The sequence below is a fragment of the Puntigrus tetrazona genome, chromosome 11, assembly GCF_018831695.1.
Source record: "Puntigrus tetrazona isolate hp1 chromosome 11, ASM1883169v1, whole genome shotgun sequence".
In the NCBI taxonomy this organism is placed as follows: Eukaryota; Metazoa; Chordata; class Actinopteri; order Cypriniformes; family Cyprinidae; genus Puntigrus; species Puntigrus tetrazona.
This window is the reverse complement of record NC_056709.1, coordinates 15264751-15283242: the sequence shown is the minus strand read 5'-3', so window position 1 is coordinate 15283242 and position 18492 is coordinate 15264751. Positions and strand designations below refer to the sequence as shown.

The 18492-nt window shown below is 39.3% G+C and overlaps 2 protein-coding genes across 4 annotated transcripts; one reads left to right on the top strand and one right to left on the bottom strand.

The window, feature by feature from the left end:
- Window positions 1–398: 398 nt before the first annotated feature.
- Window positions 399–15268, top strand: gpr179 (G protein-coupled receptor 179). 3 transcript variants are annotated; one of them, XM_043252782.1, is made up of 12 exons: window positions 399–1000; window positions 1103–2276; window positions 2558–2666; window positions 4798–4894; window positions 5929–6140; window positions 6346–6414; window positions 7074–7183; window positions 8300–8538; window positions 9537–9675; window positions 9756–9858; window positions 10046–10195; window positions 10745–15268. In XM_043252782.1, the coding sequence occupies exons 2-12, from the start codon at window positions 1339–1341 to the stop codon at window positions 14078–14080; spliced, it is 5502 nt and encodes a 1833-aa protein (XP_043108717.1). In that variant the 5' UTR covers window positions 399–1000; window positions 1103–1338; the 3' UTR covers window positions 14081–15268. The 3 variants fall into 3 exon arrangements, with proteins under 3 accessions (XP_043108717.1, XP_043108718.1, XP_043108719.1); XM_043252783.1 differs by having other exon boundaries at window positions 1072–2276; XM_043252784.1 differs by lacking the exon at window positions 1103–2276.
- A 135-nt stretch (window positions 15269–15403) lies between these two features.
- On the bottom strand, window positions 15404–18437 carry mrpl45 (mitochondrial ribosomal protein L45). Its single transcript, XM_043252798.1, has 8 exons — window positions 18091–18437; window positions 17670–17847; window positions 16958–17075; window positions 16774–16872; window positions 16601–16649; window positions 15920–16069; window positions 15668–15841; window positions 15404–15594 (listed from the first exon to the last, which is right to left on the bottom strand). Exons 1-8 carry the CDS (start codon window positions 18151–18153, stop codon window positions 15496–15498), a joined length of 930 nt encoding a protein of 309 aa, XP_043108733.1. The 5' UTR covers window positions 18154–18437; the 3' UTR covers window positions 15404–15495.
- Window positions 18438–18492: the final 55 nt, after the last annotated feature.

Sequence of the window (18492 nt, the reverse complement as noted above, 5' to 3'; positions counted from 1 at the left end):
TTTTCATTTGCGCTGTATTTGCGAAATGCGATTTCGATGATGGACCGAATGGTGTCGCTGCACACAAACATTTACTCATGCCCACAAGAGCCCTTTAAAACCTGCCATCTCATAACACGAAGAGTGGATTTTTATTACAGTTATGGGTTTACTCAAATATCCAGAGGAAGATGTGTTTTCACAGAACGCCGTCAGAGAAATATCACACGAGAAGACTACATCCTCTCCGATCAAATGCATGCAGCTGTGCACAAAGCTGAAAACACATATTCATCCGTAAAAAAAAATCATTTACACAGTTTATTGTTTTGATAATTGTGTGCTTGTATATAGATGCACATATGTGTACAGCCCCAGCCTCTGCAGTCCTGAGTGGGGGTGGGGCCCCACAGGAATGAGTGTTGAATCTCAGAACCCTGTTGCCATGGCACCAAAACAAGGATTCGCCTGCATTACCCGGTATGACTGGATTTGTCTGAATCATCTTTCTCTCTCTCTCTCTCTCACACACACACACACACACACACATCTGACAGACGTTCATTCATGTATAACACATATGGAACATGTTTTCTTCTTCCTTTATTTTCTAATTTCCCTGATTGTTGCACTAAACACTTGGCGGTCCAGAACGCAGTCCGTCTATCCGAGATTAACATTTCAGTGCACTTTATCTGTCAGGCAGATGCAGACTTGTAAACCGCCGCGTGCACATATTCACAGATGCACAAAGTCGCACGCACATACACAGTCCGTAAAAGACCACTCATGACTGACCCAGCCGGGGAATGCTGGGTTAATCCACAAAGCGGTGAGATTCTGATGCATACCCCAACAGAGAGGATTACCCTCCCATCCTCTCATCCATCAGCCCATCCTCATGCACATACACTCATCATAACAATCCAACATTAACAGATGTGCCACTCTCAGAGCTCACCACTACCGGGAGATTGGGAGAGATGGGAGAGAGGGACAGATTTGGAGAGCGAGTGAACAGGTAAGCAGAGAGATGCGGGGTATGTTGACGGTTTCTCGTTCATCTCTGTTTCTCACTCCAGTTTCTTGCAGGCCTATTAACTCCACGCTGTGTTGGTTCCAGCATCTAGGGTGGACCCGACCGACTGATCGCAATGGAGTTTAAGCATGGCCTCCTTCACCTTCAAAAATGAATAGTCGGTCTGTGCATGAATGCATGCTTACTTGTCTGTGAAATCGAGAACTCTATCAGCACTGACACCTGTCAATCAGCTTACAACAAGAGGAGAGAAGAAACAAATCCAGGGATAGAGAAGACAAGAAGGCTAAGTGTCTTTCAGGATGTGAGACAGCACAAAGATGATCTTTACTTTCACAAAAAGCATTGGAGGAGCACTTGCTTCAAGGATGGGCCGGTGTGTTGGACTACTACCTCTGCTGCTGCTACTTCCCAACCTGCTCTCTGCTCAGACCACCACTGTGTTTGAACTTGAAGACACGTCCAGCTTGGAGATCACCCCAACACCTTGTCCCACTGACCTAAATACCGTAGCAGGAAAGAGCTCGTCTACCAGTGCTCGACCCACCAGTCCAGTAAAAGCGATCACGGAGGAGGACCAGTCTGCCGCGGAGAGCTACCTCTACACTGGCAATTCATCTACTTTGGCTGCCTCTACATGCACAAAGAGTTTCCAGCTGCCTGTTCGACTGGGATCTCCGCCTAGAGACCTTCTCCCTCTCTTGCACCAAGCCATAGCATCTCTGACCAATGCTGCCAACTTTCTCAACCTGATATTCCAAGCTAGTGAGCTGAGGGAAACCAGTGTACGAGAGGACATCGAGTGGTACCATGCACTGGTGCGGGCCATGCTCGAAGGAGACAGGCCGGGCCTAGTCAGACGAGCTTTTCTAACATTCGACGCTGACCCCACGATCCAACAGCCGCAGCTGGTGCTCCGTGCCTCCAAAGGCACAACCCAAGACATTCTTCTGCAGGACCTGACATCCGCCTGGAGCAGCTTTCGTCCTCCTGCTCCTGACCAAAGCTGGTTTGATATGTTTAAGTCCAGCGCTCCACCCCTCCATGCCTTGTCGAAACGGGTTCTTCTAAATGACCTAAGCACCCTAGACACTCCCAAGTGGGCACGTGGAGATAGTTATGTGATCAATAGCAGTGGGGTTCAGTGGGGCGAAGCCCCTTTCCTTGAGTGCGTTGATGGCCGTTTTTTGCCAGGATGGCTACTTAGTCTTTCAATGCCATTTTATGGGTTGAAGCCAGACCTAAACCCAGAATTCAGGTAAGTGTACTTTCATGCTGAAATGGTTTCTCAAGTGTGTGTAAATATTTCATTGTTCATTGTTCACATTACTTTCTGTAATTACTTTCCTTTTAATGTTTCAGTGTTTTTTTGTCCATACAATTTAAAGAAATACATATTTTACAGACAAAAATGATCTATTTTATTTATTTGAAAAAAGCAAGTCATCAGGTTTGGAATGAGACAGAATGAATGACCATTTTTGAGTGAACTGCATTACAGTCTTCCATCATTACCGTATCTTTGTTTTGGTGGTGTAGGGGTGTTATCCGTGTCGACGTCAACATCCAGGGATTCAATGTGGATCAGTGTGCCAGTGGAGACTTCTGGTTTTCAAACACACATCAATGTAATCGGACCAGCATGGAGGTGAGTGTACTGTACACTGAACTCAAATTCAGTCATTTCATATAGGACTTACTGCAGGCACCATGGCTTCCAGTGTCACTGAGTTTAATCAACACATTACAATAAGTTAAAATTTCTAAATATTATTTAAAAGGACAGCTTGACCAAAAAGGAAAACTCTGTCATCATTTATTTTATATCCATTAGTATATCTAGATTAATAAAATGCCGCAAGATTGTCAGTTCATCATGTTTTCATTGTCAAAATGAAAGAAAAAAGAGACACCTTAACCCAAAAATAGGCTGGTTTTGCATGGCTGGGTTTCACTAACCAGGGACAATCTGGTCCAGAACACATTCAGAGATCCACTCAAATCAAATTGCTCCTTAAAAATTCAATGTATAACTCGGGTAAAATAATAATGCTTTCATTTACTCCCCCTTATGTTGTTTCAAACCTGTATGACTTTCAACATAAAAGCTGACAAATTAAGAAATGTGTTTATTAAATTCATACAATTAAAGCTAATGATAACCAAAACTGTTTGGTTACCAATTTTCTTCAGAATATCTTCCTTTTTTTACTCCCCTGAAAAAAACTTTTGAAAAGACTATTGTTATTATAACTTTAAAACCACACACAGTTTCATTAAGCCTGTCGCCATCAGATCTGGCATCTCTCTATGTATATTATCTGGATATTAAGTTTGAAATCCATTAGTACATCACCTGCTTTGCTCATGATTTTGCTGGATTGTTATATACATTTACCATTTCCTGTTTTCCATCACCATCCTCCCACTTTCATCCAGACCTTCTATTTAAAGATGTGAGCACTGGGTGCAGGATGATCTGAAGGATTAGGTTGATAATCCTGTGATGCTCACACACAAACCCCCCCCTCATCCACCTAACTCTGACCCCCCTTTCACAAGACCCAGACCCCCCCATCGTCCCGTCCTACCAGAGCACAAGCTCACAGGTGTTGGCAGGTTAAGCAACGGCAGGATTTGGCACACTGAACGAATTTAATGAGAATTGAGTTGATCCGCCTATAAACGAAAGGAGCAGCATATTAATAGAACAGTGTCATGATGATGCATTAATTACATGAAACATTAGTTTGACATGATGCATGATATAGTCCCATGAATAAGGTCACATATGATGTTGGACTCAAACTCTGCTTATTTGGATGAACAAAATGACATAGGCAAGAAGTAGTGTTGGTTTTACTTAAGAAATATGATATAGTTTCACAGACTATTACACGGAAGATACAAATTCAACAATCAGTGCAATACAAACATTTAAAAAGAAATGCTGATTACATCATAATTTCCTAAACACCAAGTTGTTCCAAACTTGTAAGAGTTCATTTCTTAAGTTGAAAACAAAGGAAGATGTTGTGAAGCATGCTGGTGACCAGTCGCTGGTCCACACAGATTTCCATATTACGGCAAAAAAATACTATGGAAGTCAAATAGAAACCAAAAAATGTTGGGTTGTCAACATTCTTCAAACTGTCTTCTTTTGTGTTCAACTGAAGAACGAAACTCACACAGGTTGGGTAAGCAAATAATTACCTTTTTTGGGGGTGTCCTACCCCTTTAACAAAATTAAGTTAAGAGAACAGACCAAACCGTTTCAATAAATGGAGTCAATCACTGTAAAACGCACGGGTGTAATATATTACTCATTTTCAAGAATCAGCTAAATGAGTTTAATAATAACTAAAGGCCGAAAAAGAAACTGAATATATTTTCGTTCCTCTCCACAATGATAATATCCTTTTATAAATAAGAGTCATGTTCTTAAGTGAGCTGCCTGATTAAATAAAGGTAAAATGGAAAATAACATAAATGTATGTGAACAGTGCTGGATTTCCCTGAATAAACAGATAAAGCTCTGTCAATGGAGGTATTACCCCTCCATTTAGGATTTAGCTTAGATTAACTCAGAGTGAGTCTGATGTGTGGGTCAGCCGACTCTCACAGATAAACCGCTGATGAGGGACTGACTGCACATGCAATTAGTGTCAGAAAGCAGAGAGAGCACAATCACACTCAGTGTTGATTTCTCCTTTCTGGGAGCAAGACGTTTGCTTACCGATGAAGGTAGACTCATGTCTCTTTCTTTCTCTTCCCCTCAGTGTGAATCCATCCCTCAACAGGGCTTCCGGGTGGGTCAGTACTGCTGCCGATGTAAAAAGGGCTACTACAGTCCAAATCCAGACACGGAAAGCAAAAGTAAGAATCTTGAAACAATCAAAAATCAGTCACATTGTGAGTTTACAGTGGCTTCAATCATATGATGACTAGTATCTGAATTATTTATTAAACTAATATGTATTTTTGATAAGCCCAGTGACAAATAAATATGGATTCTGAATTAAAACTTATAAATAATAATTTATTTAAAAATGATCAGCTTAATTCATTAATTGCAGTTGTACTTTTACTTTACTAAATACTTAGTATGAAATAATATGAATATGAATAAAATTAAATAAAATAATTCAAAACCTATTACTTCTTTACTATAGTAAATGATGATGTATGATCATTATAGCTGAAAGTTTTCAAATTAGATGCAAATTTTTTTTAATAAAATTATATTATAATCAACTTCATGGTGATCACTGATTGTCAGGTTAGCTGCAGTTTTATTTTTATTTATTTATTATTAATGACTGGGAAAGAGTCAAATTATAGGAGAAAGAATGCTTCAACACGTTTTTTTTCTCTGGAACGAGAAATGACGTCTTTATGTATGTGGCAGAAATGTAAGAACCATAACGTCATTCAAACTGAGAGGTCATTATTTTTGAACAAACTAACTAATTAATGCTTAAATGTATTTTTGATAAGCTGTATTATTATAGGTTTTTATATAAAAATGTAATGTAAATGTTAAATCAAAAACTGCAAGCAATTACTCACGCTGTTTGTATTTATTTATTATTAATTTATAATATATATGATAGATACATATACATATTCCCACACATACATACATCTATTTTATTTATATTTATATTTTATTTATATATATATATATTAAAATTGATTCATTTAAAAGAATAAGAAATTATAATGGCTAAGGCTGCACTTAGGAGGCAGAAAATAATTTAAAAAATGACCATTTCTATGGTTGCTAACAAGTTTGCTTACTGCAAAAATTAAATAAAATTTACAACATAATATTTTAACATACTGTATAATTATATATTTAAAATGTATTCATGTAAAAGAATAAGAAATGATAGTATATGGTGTTGCAGGGAACAACAGTATGAACAGTACCCGAGCTTGTTACCCAGATGTCCCAGTGTGTCTGCCCTGTTGGGCCGGCTGTGATGAGTGTGAGGATGGAGCTCCATGTTGGGTGCAGGAAGACTGGCTCCTGAGGACAGGTGTTCTGGCTGTGCAGGGTCTCTTCATGATGCTTGTTCTTATCAGCATGCTGGTGGCATATCAATGCAGGAGAACCAAGGTACTTCTTTAGCGCAAGATTTTTGATGTATATGTTATGCATCTATTATCTTAAATATTATGGTACAATGTGTTTTGATGCTTCATTTAAGACACGCCCCACATGTGCACAAAATTCATGCATGCTTGACAGCTTTAGTAATTTCACCTCAGCTTCCCCTCTCCACTTCTCACCCTCATCTTCTCTCCATCTTTCTGTCTCTCAGCGGATCCGATCGTCAGGGCTTTTGCTGCTGGAGATGATCCTGTGTGGCTCTCTGTTGCTTTACTTCCCTGTGAGTGTATGATTCAAATCTTCTTTTCAGATTACTGGACTGCAGTTGACATCATAATGGCTAGGGCTGCACTTAGCAGGCAGAAAATGATCAAAAATGAGAATATTTACGGTTGCTAGAAAGTTAGCTTACTGCAAAAATGAACATTTAACAAATTCACTATGTTGGTAATTATACTACAAAAACTTTGAATTAGGATATATATGAGGTTATTATGCAAAACAAAATCACATTTAAGACAAAGGTAACATTTTTCCAAAGAAGGAAATTACTGATTCCAATACGACATTGTGGCCACTTTTAAATTGACAGTAAATGCATTAACAATGCCACAATTTCTATTTAAATAATCCTGTCAAGAAAATGGTCAGTTTCCACCAAAATGTTATGCTGATTTCAATGTTAATATAATAATAAGAAGAAATGTTTCTCGAGCAGCAAATCAGCATATTAGAAAGATTTCTGAAGGATCACGTGACATGAAGATGTTGAAAATTTAGCATTGCATAACAGTAATATACTTTATATTTTAAACCATTTTATTGGGTATTTAAAAAAGCAATCATACAAAAGACTTGCATTTTCAAAATACGTAAAAAATTTTAATAAGTATTTTGTGCTTTTCACCTATAATTTCAGCTTCTTGATTTTGTTTTCAGGTCTTTATTTTATATTTCAAACCCAGCACTTTCCGGTGTATTCTGCTCCGCTGGGTTCGTCTGCTTGGCTTCGCCATTGTTTATGGAACTGTGATGCTCAAGATGTACCGGTCTGTAGCACTTCACTCCTGTCATACGAGATCTATCAAACTCACTCCTCCCTTCCATCGGTCTCACCTGCACATCTGTCAGATGAAATGCTGCAAAATAAGATGCTATTCTCAAGACATTTATAAATTCACTCAATAATTTATTCAACTCAAACTCAATATGCAGTTCGAACTCAATATTAAACTCAATTATTTCTAGAATGGCAATAATAGATATATAGAAATAATCAATATAGTTGGCTAACAAAAGTGTCCAATAAGAGGCTGCCTAGTTGCGCAAAAAACCTATTGACAGCAGTGGTTTTTGAGGCAAAGTTGTGTTTTGTATGATATGAACATTGTATATATATGTGAAAGGCTCTGATTACAGAGGCCTTTTGGTCAATTTCTTTCAAATTTGCCACAGACCTATAGGGCCGAGAGACAAACAGGCTCACTGAGGTTAGTTCAAATGAACCTTGTCTTATAGGTGATGAATTTCATTATCCAGTCACGTGCATGTTTTTTCTTAGATACACATGTACTCACAGCCCCTTTTTAAACTTTGGATGAAGACACTACATATCAACTTCAGCAATGTCAGGTCGATCAGATTAGTTATAGTACTTTTTATGTTTTGTTTTTTTTTTGTTTTTTTAAAACTGGTATAGCACCACCAAGTGGCCAAACTCCAATATTTTTACTTTTTTTTTCATTTTACTTCAGATTGAGCTACATAAGTGTTCTAAGATATCTCAGTTAACTCTCAAGAGTTATAGACGTTTTAGTAAAAGTAGCTCTGCCCCTTTTGAGCACCCTGTCATCCTCTGATTTTGTCCATCATGAGCGAAGGATTCCAACAACATAAGGCACTTGACGGTGTATAAGTTCTGTGCAATTCCGTACAGTTTATTTAGAGCACTGTAGCACCTGGGGGTGAGCCTTGGTGACATTGTAGATGATCCTTCCAAGTTTCAAGTCTCTTTGGTTTGGCCGATCACTTTAAGGTGGAGAATGTTAACGCTAATCTTTGTCCATTCTATTGATTACAATAGAGCTTCTGCACTCCATGAGCTCATTCCATGGCTTTTACAAGGCTACAAATGAGTTCACATGATTTTTTTTGTTTGTTTCCAGGGTTCTGAAGGTGTTTCTGTCACGTACGGCCCAGAGAGTGCCATACATCACTACCACAGGTGTGCTGAGGATGCTGGGAGTTATAGTGCTTACTGTCAGCTGGTTCCTTTGTGCATGGACCGTGGGCGTCCTTCAGAATCGAGACAGGAACGTTCCACTGCTGATCATTTCCACCACCTCCGAAGGACAGGGCTTCAACGTGTGCGACCTGGACCGGTGGGACTACATGATGGCTGTGGGTAAGTGATGTCATTTTTGACCGGTGGCAGTAGTCCATCGGTTTTCTTGAGTGTCTGGCAGAGAGATTAATTGAAACTGGGGCACATTAGTAGATCAGACAAATGAAAGGATGAATGCTCCTGGATAATTTAATGTTCTTTGAAGCATTTAGCTGATGATTTGAACACCGTTTACCGCTGTCATTGGATATGATTCAGCATTAACCACTACCTACCATACTAATAACATACCACAACAAATAATAATAATGTTACTGCTATAATGTCATAAATTAGACTAAGTGAATGAGGGACTGACCTGAAATGACACCAGGAGATAAAATAGATTTACACAATCACTCTGGCACACTCAGAACGCCTTTGAACATTCAAAGACATTCACGCTTACACAACAAACTGTGGATTATTTATGCTGTGACACCATAGCCTACAACACTTTATTACACTATAACACTGTATATTTTCTATTAAACAGATAATCCTTTTTGATATGTAACTCATATTAATGTTGTATGTAAATACATTTTGTCAATGGCAAATTTTTGTATTTTACTTTAACATTAAAGAGCAACACCAGATTCAAAGTTAGAACCAATGCAACTGTATTTAAATCACTTTTTTTTTTTAAACAAGACTTAAACAGTAACGTTTTTGGGTAAATAAATAAGTTTGGTCAACGTAGTAAAACTATTTAATTTGACAAGCAAACTATAAAACAGGAAATTTAAATTTAATTTAATTTAAAGTACATGCATTTTATAAATTGTATTTAGACCTTGGAAAAGCACCTTTCGTTTGGACCAATTGGAGTATCCCTTGATATGTACGATTTATATGACACAAAAAAAAAGTCACATTGTCCTTATACCTTTTTTCCCTTCATAAAAAGAACAAAGACATTTCACATTTCAAACATTTCACTGCCACATTGCTGTTGTGTTCGTATATGTGACAAATAAAAGCTTTAAAGTTAACAAAAAGCTATATTTCTCTGTCAGCGGAACTGTTATTTCTATGCTGGGGCAGTTTCCTGTGCAGTGCAGTGAAGACGGTACCTTCAGCATTTCACGAACCACGTTACATGAGCATCGCAATCCACAACGAGCTACTGCTCTCCTCCATGTTTCATCTTTTCAGGTGGGGGAATAAATTTGTTCTGATTTATCACTAATCGTAAAAGGTTGCACTATTGACTTATTTCTCTTTGTAACTTTCAGATTTGCAAGACCATCAATTCATCCTGACTGGATGCTCTTGCTGTTCTTCACCCACACGCATGTCACGATTACTGTAACGCTCGGCCTGCTTTTTGTACCCAAGGTACTGTCAAAGAGTATCATTGTTTACTTTTGCAAGGTTTTACTTTCAGTAAATAGCATAAGTATTTAAAATAGATGCAGCTTCTATTTATTAAGTACTTTCTGAAAAACATATGCACATATCATACATTTCTCACATTAACATTGCCTGTTCCAAGTAAAAATCAAGCATTGGTGGGTTTTTTCAGTTTCTCCACATGTCTCGGCCCGGGCGAGAGGAAATAGCTGCAGAGGTATATGAGGATGAGGTGGACTTGAGACGCTCGTGTTCTTATCTCAACAGTAGTTTCAACTCTAACTGCTGGAGTGACCACAGCTTGGACCCTGATGACATTCGGGTAAAACATCTTGTCCTGCAGCAGCTCTACTAACTACATATTAATAAAATCAAACACACCAATATTTAATGGAATTTCATACTAATGCATTACATAAAAGCATAAATGCAAAATGACCTTTTCTTTTACAGCAAATCCAATAATCTAAACTAATAAGTCTAAAATGTGATACTAACTTTTCATGAACATTTACTAAACATATAATAATAATAATAAAAGAAGGCAGTTTAGCTTTTTGTATTTATTCTATGGAAAAGAGTGCAGCAAGGGGTGAGAAAAGGGGAATGGAATTGGGACATGACACAGGTTGGACTCAAACCTTTGTCCCCATGAGTCAACATGTTCAGAGGAATTTTATTATTAAAAATCACCTTCAAAATAATTACATTCTCCTACTCCTCTACCTTTACTTGCGCTCTTTTAAAATACTACCCTGTAACTTGGAGCCTCTTGAACATCATGTTGTGGACATACCATTACAAAAACAATCCTACTGTACTGCTCCCTCCAGCTTTCCTCAACTGAAACCCTTTTTCTCCTCTGCACCAGGATGAGCTGAAGAAACTGTATTCTCAGCTGGAAGTCCACAAGACCAAGAGGATGGCAAACAGCAATCCCCACCTTCCAAAGAAGCGCAGTTCTCGCCTTAGTATTGGACGGTCCCTTATAAAACGGATCAGTGAGATCCCAGAAAGTTTAAGCAGGCAATGCAGTCGTGAAGATAAGGATGTCAATGCTGCAATAGGAAGTATACCCCGATCAGGATCTTATTACAAAAGTCATCAAACCGCAAGCATTAACAAGATGAATGAAACTTTAATGCAGCCCTCGCCAAAGCTGCGGAAGTCCCATAGTGCCTATGATTGTACCCCAGAAAGAGAGGTCTCCCTATTAAACTCCTCCATAAGGAGCACAGAGAAAAGGGTTTCACTTCATTCTGACTCAGGATCCATCAACGCAACATTGCTAGTCTGCAAGTCTGCCAGTGCCCACAATCTATCGGTAGACACTAACCTTCTACTTCCAGAGCCTAGCAGGTTTCAGAAGTCACTTAGCGTCATAGAACGCAATGACCATCGCTCTGTGACTCCTTGTAGAAGCACTGAAAATGTCTCGCTTGCTGGCAAAGCTGCCCCAGCAGATAAGCCCCAGCTAACTGTGGATGTTGATATAAAGAGGCAGACTTCAAGTGCCTTGCTCTCAGAGTCATTTGACAAGGCCGAGGTCTGCCCATGGGAGGTCTCAGAGGAGCTCCCTGCAAACAAGAACCAAAAACATGTCACATATTCTATTTCCAAACAAGAAGAACCCAAATCACCTGGTGCTACCTCGTCGCCAACGATGTTATATGTTTGTCCATGGGAATTCTTGCCACCTCCTACTCCTCCTGCAACAGAAACTGGGAATGGTATTCAGTCAGATGCTGATTCCACAAAACCCAAGCTTTCAATGTCCTGTAGTGCTCCAGGGTCGCCACTCACAATCTCTGGTAAGCCGAAGGATTTTCGGGTTTTCTCGTTCCGCTCCACTACCCAAAGTCTACTTGTGGCAAAGGGCATTGGGGAAGTTGGAAGGAGTATGAGCAGAGAGAAAAGCCTACAGGAAAGTAATGTTAGGGAAGGAACACTACAGAAATCTTTGTCTACATCCATGAGATTGTCCCCAGGCAGTGCAGCTTCAGACAAGCGTACCCCTCAGACACACAGACGGGCTATGACTACCGTAGGCACAAAACCTTGCCTTGTCAAACAAACAGCGATAAGACTGCCATCTACTGATTCTCCTGAAAGGAGTCCCAAACATTCTGCTCCTTCTGCTCCAGTTCACATCTGTCCATGGGAGTCAGAGGACGTGGTCTTGGAGGTCAGGAAGCAGAATTTGAATGACAGTGTGTTACAAAGACAGTACAGTGACAAACAAGTACTATCTGCGACAGTAAGTAATGATGTCTTCAAACCCCCTGAGTTCCAACTGAAATCATTACTGGCTGTTCCCAATACAGAAGTGTGTCCGTGGGATGTCCCAAAACCTTTTCATCAAACCAGCATTTCTGAAGTGTGTCCTTGGGAGGTTGTGGAAGTAGAGCAATTGCAAACCAAGAGCATACATGCTGATGTGTGCCCTTGGGAAACAGATGGTGAGCCATCAAGAGCCCCTGAAGACAATATATATAATACCACTGTTGAAGTCCCTATGACTGAAGACACCCAGAAGCAGGTAAATGTGAAGTCTGAGGCATGCTCTTATGTATTAGACACACATATCTCCCAGGTTAGACAAGGATCCATCAAAAACTCTAGTGACTCAATAAAACACGGTGAAAGGGTAATTTATGTCAATGCAAGACAAAGTCCAGTAGACCAAGAGATGCAGAGAGATGTGGGTTTAGAAGAACCAAGTCATATACTGAAACAAGAAGAAAGTGATTTTCCTGAACCACCCCCACCTGTAATTGATGTAAGTCCCTGTGAGTCTGAGCCAAACGCAAAAGATGCTATAAAACAGACTTTAATAGAGACCATGCCTAAGAAAGCAACTATTTGTCCGTGGGAAGCAGAGGATTCTGGGAGGTCAGAAGAGAAGGTGGGTGCTACAAACAAGGGGCCAGTTCATGTAAATGTGTGTCCATGGGAAACAAGTGAGTCTGTGAAGTCCATGCAGAAACAAGAAAGTGTCTGTGGAGATGTCTGTCCATGGGAGACAAGTGAATCAGTTGAGACCTTACAAAAGCAAGAAGGTGTTCGTGAAAATGTTTGTCCTTGGGAAACAGAAGACATGACGAAGAACTTGCAGAAACAAGAAAGTGTTCATGCAGATGTCTGTCCATGGGAGACAGGTGAGCCAGTCAAGACTTTACAGAAACAAGAAAGGATCCATCCTGATGTCTGTCCATGGGAGACAAAAGAGCCTCAAAAGGCCTTACAGGAACAAGAAAGTGTTCATCCAGATGTCTGTCCATGGGAGACAGGAGAGCCAGTCAAGATCTTGCAGAAGCAAGAAAGTGTTTGTGCAAATGTTTGTCCTTGGGAGACAGGAGAGCCAGCAAAAACAATGAAGAAACAAGAAAGTGTCCATGCAGATATTTGTCCTTGGGAGACAGGAGAGCCAGCAAAGACAATGCAGAAACAGGAAAGTGTCCATGCAGATGTTTGTCCTTGGGAGACAGGAGAGCCAGCAAAGACAATGCAGAAACAAGAAAGTGTCCATGCAGATGTTTGTCCTTGGGAGACAGGAGAGCCAGCAAGGAAAATGCAGAAACAAGAAAGTGTCCATGCAGATGTGTGTCCATGGGAGACAAGTGAGTCAGTCAAGACCCTGCAGAAGCAAGAAAGTGTCCGTGCAAATGTGTGTCCATGGGAGACAGGAGAGACAACAAAGGCCTTGCAGAAACAAGAAAGTGTCCATGCAGATGTCTGTCCATGGGAGACTGGTGAGCCAGTGAAGACCCTCCAGAAACAAGAAAGTGTCTACTCAGATGCCTGTGCATGGGAGGCAAAACAATCACCCAAACAATCTGTGCCACAGGACTGCACTCATGCTGTCTTATCAAAAAGGCAAGACAGTGCTCAAGAATCTGTCTGTCCAAGGGAAAATGATATGGGGACACCACCAGCAACCGAAACCAGCACAAGTCAAACTGCCCCAGATATAAGTGAGATACACCCTTCAAACACAGGCATGCAGACAGCAGAAGAGATGAGAGTTAACCCTCCTCTGGCTCGACGTGATGCACTGTGCCCTTGGGATATGGGAGCAAGCAGACAAGAATCTATTACAGTGCATGACAATTTAGATGTCTTCACTTGGGAGGAGACAATACCAGAGGAAGATGACGGTGATGCAGAAACTGCTGCAGAGGCCTTCATCTTCCCTCCAGACTTGTGATCTGCAAGGGCAGTATCATTGTGCTTTATTCAGCTTGAAAGACTTGTGGCAAAATGGGACCACTGGTCACTGGGACACTTTCCTGCTTTATGCAGAATGTCCCTCCAATGTCATCAGCACACTTCACTGACTGTTATTAAAGAAATGATTCCACCTATATGCCAATTTTCTCCCTCTGCAGCTTAACAAACTATTTCTGAAGACTGACTGCTATTATGACAGACTGCTCTCCTGTGCACATTCCCTTTTGGCCTTACATTAATACAAACACCCTGTTTAATTTGGTATTGTTTTGTGTGTATTTGTGTTCATTTTACTACGTAGATTATATTGTCGGTAAAGCCTACATCACCAACAAACCCTGGGCGGAACATTTCGAAAATTTTAACACATTTTCAGTAAAAAAAAGTTAAGATGAGCTGTCCTGATATGCACATCAACGTTGCTTAGAGCTGTTAAACAGGTACAGCTTTTAAGACCTTATGTTCTGCTCAAAAGGTTTAGATAAACATAAATTTAACAGTAATTGTAGCATTTTTCATGTCTCAAATAAGGCATTTCGACCAAACTGGTTAATTTACAATCTAAAGGGTAGCACTATTGTATTTTTCTGACAAGGAGTCAAGTATTCAAAAAAAAGAAAGAAAATAAACGTAACACTTTACATTATACTATGTGAAATAACATAACACAATTTTAATTTTTTTTTATCTTGGACCAGGGAAAAGTACTTGATCTATAAAAATAGGATGATTAATTTTGATAAACTTATAATTAAACAATGTTTCATAGAACTCAGTTTTAAATCTTATATGAGGACCTGAAATTAAATGTTCAGGGTTTACAACACAACTTTTGTCATGACATGTTTAATTCAACCTATTTACATGCTACTTCTGAAAAATAATAACAGCTATAAGCAAAGGTAATGACATTAGATTGCACTTGTAATTCCTACTAGAGTTAGAAAACTGTTTATTTTTGAGTTTCAATGTGAACATTTCAAACTAGGAACATAAAGACTGTGCTTTTGTATGAGGTAAGATTTTTGTAAGAACCAGTCAATTTTCAACAGTAGCCAAAGGAAGTTTACATTAACTTCTATCAATGTAAAAAATGCAACATTTATTTTTATATTCTTAATAATGTGTCACTTGAGTATTCTGAAATAAACTTTTAAACTGCAAACACTAAGGTGTTGATGTTCATTGAGTTACTTTACCATTGAGTTGATTACCGCATATACAAAATCAATATGCACATACAGTGCAAAATGTGATTTAAAAAGAGACAACAACCACCAAAGCTTTTTTTTTTTTTTTTTTTTTTTATAAATACAGCAATATTTATTTTGATTATTGGAAATCTATACAGAATGGACCTGTGTTGGATGGAGTATGGCACTGCATTCAGAATTACTTGTACCACTGCACTGCCTTGGGCTTTGGGATCTGGTAATGCAGATCCTCAAACTCCTCCCCAGGCTTCAGCGTAGGACCAGGAATTATGACAGTCTGTTGAAATCAGATGTCAGATGTTAAGTCTCAGTTAAAACACTCAACATTTTCTCATTTATATTATTTTTACCTTAATAATGGGTTCTTTTGGTGGAGCCCATGCTGGAACAATCTTGCCGTGAAGTCTCCAGCGCCCATACGGGTTGACCAGATGCCTCTCCATCACTAGGTATTCCAGGACGTCCCTGGGTTCATTTTCATCCCCAAGCATCAACCGGCCAAAGCGGTCATAGATTGCCAATGTCTGAGAGTTGGATTGGTATTATGAGCTCAATCTGGGTGCTCCTATGCAGTCACATAATTATTAGTTTAAATCACTGACCTGTCTAGAATGCAGACGGAGAGTCACCTGACCGTACAGGTTGCCCTTGCTGATCATTTCAGGACACCTTGCATGAACCACCCGCGGCGGCTCCAGAGATTCAACGAAGTGCCATCGCAAAGTCTTATAACGGTTCCCTCGGACCATCTCCTGCAAAACATGCACACACATTGGACAATCTGAAATGTTGAAAAAGGACACATTGGAGTCAGTAACTGTGTTTCCATTACCCATTTTATCCATTAAAAAGATCCCACAAAATCTATACGTCACAAAAATGTTTTTAAGCTTGCATTATGTGTTTTTCAAGTAATTCAGTTTCATTTACAGGTCACATGGTGTACGTAATAAATAAATAAATAAATACATAAAATGGAAACACTTGTCATTTCACAATACTTTTTTCTTTTTAAATCAACATTTATAAACTATTGCCAAAGTTTTGTGCAAATCTGTACTGGAAACATGGCTAGTGTTATTTTAGTAACATTGAGATACTACTATGGAATTTTTTATATTTTACATTTTGTTTTCTTTTTAGATTTTTTTTTTAGTTATAGCAATTTTAAGTATACACATATTTCAGTGGTACGTCTTTCAATTATTTTGGTTAATGAAGTTGCTTTGCCAGCTTGCTAAAATAAAATATGTTCAGGGGTTTTCATATACTGATTTACTTACAGGGTAACACCTCTCTGTCACCAAAGAGTGAAGCTTTTCCTTGTTAAATCTGAGAAAGATGAAAAAAGAGGACATTTACAAAAACAAGCGATGCTTATTTATTAATGCAGATCTTGTATATCGGAAAAATGGAGAATAAACCCGCGGAGCAGTAACTAGCATTTCTTTCTTACTGTGTGAGCGCTGCATGAGCATCTATGAACATTTGCTGAGCTATTGCTGGGAACGCTTTAGTGGAGAACTCGGGGTCATGGGTCTTTATTTTCCGAATCCTGGTCAAACAGAAAAGACCAATATTACACCAGCATCTGAAATATGACGTATACAGAGAGTCACTGAGGCTGCGGTGCTGCTTACGCCAGCTGTGATGCTGCGCTCTGACGCAGCTGTTCCGTGCGCTGCTTCAGACCTTCTTTGGAAAGCGTGGAGAGGCGCGCATCTCCTTCAGGAGGAACGTACGGGTCAAGGATCCCCGCTTAAAAAAAAAAAAAAAAAAAAACACATATGAAAATTAAGAGAACCGCCTGGCGCCAAGTTATAGTCAAGTTAAAACTAGCTGCTCTTTGCAGAGCAATATTTGAGTTATGGCTAATTAGCGCCAACATTCTGTCCACTACATATCAGACACAGAGATGAAACAGTGCTAAGATAATCATTGATTTATTTGAATGAATTGTACCATTCAGACAGACGTGTTAACAAGTATTAAAAACAACTGTTAAATAAGTAATGCTGGCTTATCACCTAAAGAACAATCCTTCTAAATAACACACTAATCATATTACCAAATTTCATCTTTCAGATTTTCACCAGACGTGTATTTATTTGACCAAAAATAGTAATATTGTGAAAAACTGATAATAAGCATTTCTATTTTACATCGATGCTTGTGATGCAAAGCTGAATTTTCAGCATCATTATTATAATCTTCATTGTCACATGATGCTCCAGAAATCATTCTAAAAGGCTTCTCTGGTCCTTAAGAAACATTTTCTGCTCTCAATCCATTGAAAACTGTTTTTGCAGCAACATGTAAATAAAATACAAATAGACAGATTTTGGCGTGTACCTGTGCATGAGATGTTGATGGCTCTCTCTATGTACTGCTGCCGGACCGCCAAACCAGCAGCCCGGGCTTTAAGCTCATGCTCGCTTTGGGTTTTCTGCTTCACGTTGACCGCCGGAGGAATGAAGTAGCGCTTCTTTGTACGGATCGGAACCAACATCGGCTGCGGCGGCCGCGCGCACTGCATTACACCAGAGATTTTGACAGTACATTAGTACAGCTTACATGTATATATGACACTTTACAAAGAGAAAAAAAAACAGGTAAATAAATCCATTTAGCGTTTATAAACCGTAGTTGACGCTCGATCAACATTATTTCAGCATACGTGGGCAAATTCGCTAAAATTATGGGAGCAGTACCGCGCCATCACACTGCGTATTTGCAAAAGACGCCCAGATGAGACGTAATTGTAATTTCATACCTTTATATTCTGACATGTTACCGGTTGAAGGTATTTCAACGTCCTACATATGGAAGTCGCCATGTTCTCGTCGGTCTCCTTCGGGCGACTGAAAAATAGCGAACATGTGTGAATCTGCCTTTAGCGCCGCCCACTAGTGGAGAGGAGCGGTACTACAGTATCTAAAACGAGCGATAACCACAGCGATGAAAATATACAGTCTTGATTCTGAAGTAAATTTTTAAGAATCCTTTTATATAAATGCATTTCCAAAACATTCTTAAAATGCTTCATAACTGCATCTTAAAAACATTACGTCATTATAAGTGTACTGTTTTCCATGATTTTATTACTTCCCGTGATAACTGTAAAATTTTAAATTGTAGTTTTCCTCACGACTGCATTTGATTGTTAAAGCAGTCG

What these genes read in the sequence shown, in the direction of transcription:
- gpr179 (XM_043252782.1), top strand. Translation starts at nt 1,339, where the DNA reads ATGATCTTTACTTTCACAAAAAGCATTGGAGGAGCACTTGCTTCAAGG. An exon ending in GTAATCGGACCAGCATGGAG is followed by an intron (nt 2,667 to 4,797) that starts GTGAGTGTACTG and finishes TCTTCCCCTCAG; the next exon opens with TGTGAATCCATCCCTCAACA. An exon ending in ATCAATGCAGGAGAACCAAG is followed by an intron (nt 6,141 to 6,345) that starts GTACTTCTTTAG and finishes TCTGTCTCTCAG; the next exon opens with CGGATCCGATCGTCAGGGCT.
- mrpl45 (XM_043252798.1), bottom strand. Translation starts at nt 18,153, where the DNA reads ATGGCGACTTCCATATGTAGGACGTTGAAATACCTTCAACCGGTAACA. An exon ending in AGCGCAGCATCACAGCTGGC is followed by an intron (nt 16,873 to 16,957) that starts GTAAGCAGCACC and finishes CTGTTTGACCAG; the next exon opens with GATTCGGAAAATAAAGACCC. An exon ending in TGACAGAGAGGTGTTACCCT is followed by an intron (nt 16,070 to 16,600) that starts GTAAGTAAATCA and finishes CATGTTTTGCAG; the next exon opens with GAGATGGTCCGAGGGAACCG.